General features: G+C 33.0%; 1 protein-coding gene across 1 annotated transcript; it reads right to left on the reverse strand.

Annotated features, from left to right (window-relative positions):
• Positions 1 to 298: 298 nt before the first annotated feature.
• LOC120777869 lies at positions 299 to 5,532 on the reverse strand. The gene is made up of 5 exons (XM_040109422.1): positions 5,337 to 5,532; positions 1,581 to 1,859; positions 1,364 to 1,515; positions 896 to 1,187; positions 299 to 800 (listed from the first exon to the last, which is right to left on the reverse strand). Exons 1-5 carry the CDS (start codon positions 5,488 to 5,490, stop codon positions 385 to 387), a joined length of 1,293 nt encoding a protein of 430 aa, XP_039965356.1. The 5' UTR covers positions 5,491 to 5,532; the 3' UTR covers positions 299 to 384.
• Positions 5,533 to 5,888: the final 356 nt, after the last annotated feature.

The following is a 5,888-nucleotide window of genomic DNA, read 5'->3' on the forward strand; positions in this document are numbered from 1 at the left end:
AACTAGAACTACGCGCTTTCAGCGCCAACTAGCGAAAATACCGCAAGACTTTTTTGACAACCTAATATTTGAGCTGATCCATAATGCCGCGAGTTTCCTTACCATGCAAAAGATAAGTCAATTATCTGTAAAACATTTTTAAACCAAGGGCAGTTATCTCTAATCAATTTTTTAAGAATAAAAATTCAGTTACATTTTCTGCACTTTGACGAGTTCAAATTATGCCTGACTGCCTTAAGTTTAAAAGATAGTAGGAAAAGTTTCGATTGATATTAATTATGTTTCTACGTTTGTCACAACTTAAAGTCAGCTATTTTTAATTAATCATCTCTGCAGGGGTAGGGTATACATAGTATATATAATATATGGCATAATACATCTTGTTCATGTGTTATCGCTTTGTGCCGCCTCCATTACAACTTTCATTATTTCCATCCGCGTTCTTAGTTTGCGATCATGAGTAATCCGTCGCAATGTTGGCAACAGACTAATCACGAAATGATAATCGTCATCCTCTTTACCAGTGGTTTCCTTTCCTATCTCTTTACTTTTACTTGTGTTGTAAATACTTGTATTCCTAGTAAGTTCTACCGGATTTTTTTCATTTATAGAAAATTCGGGTTCCATTATATTTGTGGAGTTCTCCGAAGTAGCAGCCGTGTCCGCAACTTTGTCGTCTTCATCTGCTAATATTATGACTTCGTCTTTAATTTCTATTTCCGGTATTTCAATGTTTGTCGAAGTTTTGTTAGTACTAAGAACAAGCGGGATTCGTTGTGATTGATTGCCAGGTGTGGATTCTTAAGTAAATGCAAAATTGAGATATACATATGTATGTTACTCTAAAATAACTTTAATATAAAATAAGTATATTGAGTGAAAATAAAATGAATACCTGCTCCATTTTCCAATTGTGAATGAGTCTGTTCGAAGCGAACGTTATTTATACAACTCACATTTTCCCTTATACGAGTATTAGATTTTTTTGGGGTAAGAGACTCATTACATGCTTCTATTATATTGGAATTGCTTCTAGATCGTGTTGAGTATTGAGCTTCCCTGCTTTTCTTCACTGCACACTTTTTCCTACGCATTTTGATATCGGTTCTTGCAGATAAATTCTTGATTCGAATTTTCGGAATTTGTGCCCTTGGTACTAAGAGTTCATTTGCAGTTTCATGAGGTGGCTAAAAAAAAATATATATATTTCAATATTTCAAAATTTCAAAATCGCTGTCATCTTATATAAGGATAAAAATACTTCAAAGAAATGTGAGAGCATGTGAGGGGTTGTAGAAAATGACACAAAATATTTATAAACTTTGAATATTAAATTAAAATTGAAATTCAACGCTGTGCGTACCCCCATAGAAGCATTGTATTTTATTGTTTCAACCGACTCATTGTGTATATTCATTTTAATTGGCCTATGAAGATGGATTGCCGAATTTGCTAGTGGAGGTGAATCACCACTTTCCTGATGTTCCTTGTAAGCTGCATTTGAATGATCGTGTGCTGTAAAGTTGTTTAATTTCGTATCGTAAGTTAAATCTATACAAAGCAGCTTTTTATATAGTTACCTGTGGGAAAGATCTGGGTCATAAAATTGCCTGATGTACGAAAGACCTTCGAATGTGATCCCCTTGTTTTCATATTTTTTTCATGACATTCTCTTCTTACAATTTCCGTTTCTTCTGAATCGGGACATGCTTTGAATTGCCGAGGACGCAAAAATTTGCGAATGAAAGACATATCGTCGAAATGCACCCATGATGATTCAATCCCGTCGACCACTTGCCTCTTCAGATCTCTACGGTATTGATCACGCAAGGACTGCCAATTTTTACGAACTAGTTCTCCTGCAAAACTGTTAATTAAAGCAAGTAAGGAAAGGCTAAGTTCGGGTGTAACCGAACATTTTATACTCTTGTAACTTGCAAGAATTGCAATTTAACATCTTAAGTTATTTTCCTGGCTTTGATATTTATAACTCAAACACTGACCGACATTGTCTTTATAAGGTTCGTTAGAAAAATGCCTTCAAAAGCCTTCTTTTGACAGATCACGCTTGAGACTTGTCAAACTGCTACGTTATTTTTATTCAGTATTGTTTGGCATTTCGCGCGCTTAATTTTCTTCAATCTTTGAATTTGTCTTATATCTTTCTTAAAAGTAGTGATAGAACTTAAAGATGCATTTTTCTAGCTTTGTCTAGCGACGTGTCACTCTCACAGTTACCCTATGCTTTGAATGTAACAAATACTTTTATTTCTAAAAAAAGGCAATTAATATTTTTAGTATCCATTTTTTTATTAGTTATTTGTTAATTTTAGAAGAGTACAGAAAAAAATTAAAAACTAAAAAAAGTAAAACATTTCAAAAATTATGAGCTGACGAAGTGGGGGGTCTCTAAAAATTTCCACATACCCATGATTTCAACCCTCCTTTTTATCTGAAACCAAAAAAAAGATTATTAATCTAGAATAATGTCACAATGGCCGGAACTACGGAAAAGTGGTAAAATTTTTTTTTCACAAAATGGCGACTGCCTGAAAAAAAAAGTATTTTTTGATCACTTTTTCTGACTATTTCGAATTTTTTGAAAATAATAAAAATAAAAATTAGGGGATGAGGCTAGTTCTAACCATAGACAAGCATATAAAGAAGACTCTATAAAAATTTCAAGTAAATCGGTATAGTAGAACCTGAGAAATTGTGGGTATCGTTCCAAAAAAGTCAGTTTTGAGAAAAACGCGTTTAAAGTTTAGGAGACAATTCTAGTGAACACGGACGCCACGTCACAAAATCGGCTGTATCTCCGAAAATAAGTCGAATTTTGAAAAATCCTTCCAAGTTCATATTTTTGAAATTCTAAACTTTCATGATATGCAAAAAAAATCGATTTTTTCAAAATCCTAGACAAGAATATTGCCTTAAGGCGTTAGTGGGTTTAAAAAAATTCGATTTTTTTATTATCTTATTAAATTCTACTATACCTTTGGAATATTGTCCAAAATTTTCAAGTTGACCCGAGTTTTGGAGATACAGACTTGAGAACTTGTGACCTCGAGGCTAGCTAGGCTAAGTGTGCCGTCTTTAAACGCGTATTTCTCGAAACTGTGCTTTGAAGTCGGTTGGCAAGATTTCTCGAGAACTACTCAACCATTTTTTTCATTACAACTATTTGAAAAAAAATGTTGCGAAATTTTCATGTAATTTTCATTGTCTGCCAACAATCCAATTTTCAGTTTTTTTCCTTCGTCCAAGTTCTTATTTAAGGTTTTAACTAAAACACCCGAGTAACCTCATGTAACCCTTAAGAGTTAAAATCTTTGGGCCTAATAGATTCTTGTTAATTATATACATAAGTTGGCTGTGTTGTTATGGAACTTGTGAGAAAATTCATATGTATTTAATAGCCTTGACAGACGACAGCGTTAATTCGGATTAACTGCGCACTTAATTTGATCCAAATTTGTAGGTGACAGACGGCAACAATGTAAGTTGGAAACTCTCGTAAACAGCTGATTGTCATCCTTATAATATTTTCCATGAAAATGGATAGAAGATAAACATTGCGGTTGCTAGCCGACCAATTTATACAAAACCATTTTTTATTACAAAAATATTTCAAAATTTTTAAAACTACGTCATAATATAAAACTTCTGCTTTATTATTGAAAATTTCAATAATTTCTGTTTTTCATTCAGAATAAATTAAAATTGGAAATTTTAACAATGCTATAACTCGTTTACCTAGCTAAGTATAATATTAAGCGTATTAGGTTCTGCAAACAAAATGTGGTTTAATGAGTTTAGAGTTCAACATCGTTTCTGTTCTCAGCATCTATAAATACTATATACATATTAGTACATATGTATATCAACATAAATATATCCACCACACATTTGTATTGCATGCTGCAAGATGTGAATTTCAACGTACTACTAAGCGCATGCAACGGAACGTAGAGAGAATTCTGGTAGGCATTCTTTTGCCTCTGCGTTGTACGCTTTACTAGCGATACGAGTATGTTCAGACGAAGACTCTTTTTGGCGCCGAGTTTTTGTAGACGAGGGGACGACAAGAAAGACGAAGGGAAAAAAGTTTCGAAATTATTTTCATGGTTGCGATGGCGCTCGGTGTCAAATGAATATTTACTTTATGTTCGGAAATTTGAATAGTATTATCTATTTTAATATTTAAAATGCATATAGTATATCTGCAAATGTGCATAATATGACAGAAATATTTTAGAAAAGCGTAAATAAGGATAAAGGTTAGGTAATCAAAAATATTTTGCACACAAGAATTTGTGAATGTGATATGAAAGAAAATGTAGAAAATTGTCCGACTGAAGTTGTCGGTGCCTTACACCAAAAGAGAAAATGCCGATACTGAGCGACAAAAAGACTCCACGTTTGAGCGCCATTTAAGTGCATTACATACAATATGATCGCTGTGCGCAAGCGAACATAAAAACATGTAAGCAAAGAAGAAATTGTGAATGTGTTGTAGTTGTATGCACTCTAAATCCACAATTATATTTTGTATGAGAACGGTGCAATCCCAGCAAGGAGAATCTTAACAACTTTTTACTAGGTTTTTATACATATGTTTGTACATATGTAGAGGATTTGAAAAATGTATGTATGTTCAGTTTTATGTATGTAAACCTTTTGGTAAGTTCCCAATTACCTTAAAGTTTATATTCTTGCTTCCTTTTTAATTAATTCTACATAAAGCTTCGAGCACATTTTTCATTTTGCTATTTGGTGAAAGAGCGAGCGATCTGGAGAATAATTCGTTTATAGTATCAGTTGATTTTCATTTGGGATAAATTTATTTTTTGTTTTACTTCAAAGTGATGATTTCACTTTTATTAATTCTATAATTCATAATCGAAAATTGATTGCAATGAAAAGCAAAGCAGCAGTTTTACATTACATTTATTAAAAAATGAATATGTATGTTTCTATATAGGTATTTAGCATGGAAGTGCCAAATACAATTTCTGTAATGTAGTAAATATGTCAACCGGAAAATGTAGTTACGTTCAAAAAATGTGTCGTAGCTTTCTCAGTAACAAAAAACCTTATTCTATACATATATACTTATATGTATGTATATATGTATTTATTTACATTTGGTTTCACGATTTTATAACCACACACATATAATTTATAACCTGCTCACATTTGTTCGCAAACACTTTCCTGCAGGGTCTAAAAGTCTATTTGCAACGAACCACTTGCTCACAAATAGTAAAAGCATTTGTACATATCTATGCAGAGTATGTATGTATGTACAATCGCAAATACTACGAAACACTCACCCGGTTTGCCCAACTCTTTTCCTATTGAGTTCCAGATTGCCGTTTTCTTCGCATAGCTGAGGCGAACTTTTTTCGTCTTATCCCATATAATTTCATTTTTGTGAACTAATTTAATAAGTTCGGAACGATATTCTTTATTTTCCTCAATATCCATCACTTTCAACAAACCACTTTAACTACTGGACAACAAACACTATACTCTATCAAACTGCATGCAAACACACACTGACTCAATGTTACTCACTCGTGCTATGTAAACACTCGTGTCGTTCTGATGAGTATAGCGAGAGAGAGAGAGCGAGTTGAGTGAACGTTTTTTCGTAAAAACATGCATGTCGGAAAATCTCTCACGGTTGCTTGTACAAATTTCATACAGATACTACGCACGCGTAGGCTACAAAGTGTTCACAAACAGTTTTGCGTTTTATTCAATTCAATTTAAAATTAGGGATTCGAAAATGTATGTCGAACATAAGCCTATTTAGTGATGTAACAAAGAGTGTTTTTTTTAGATAAGTGGTTTACAAAAAGAAATAAAACGTACATATCGCC

Source organism: Bactrocera tryoni, chromosome 5, assembly GCF_016617805.1.
Source record: "Bactrocera tryoni isolate S06 chromosome 5, CSIRO_BtryS06_freeze2, whole genome shotgun sequence".
Classification (NCBI taxonomy): Eukaryota; Metazoa; Arthropoda; class Insecta; order Diptera; family Tephritidae; genus Bactrocera; species Bactrocera tryoni.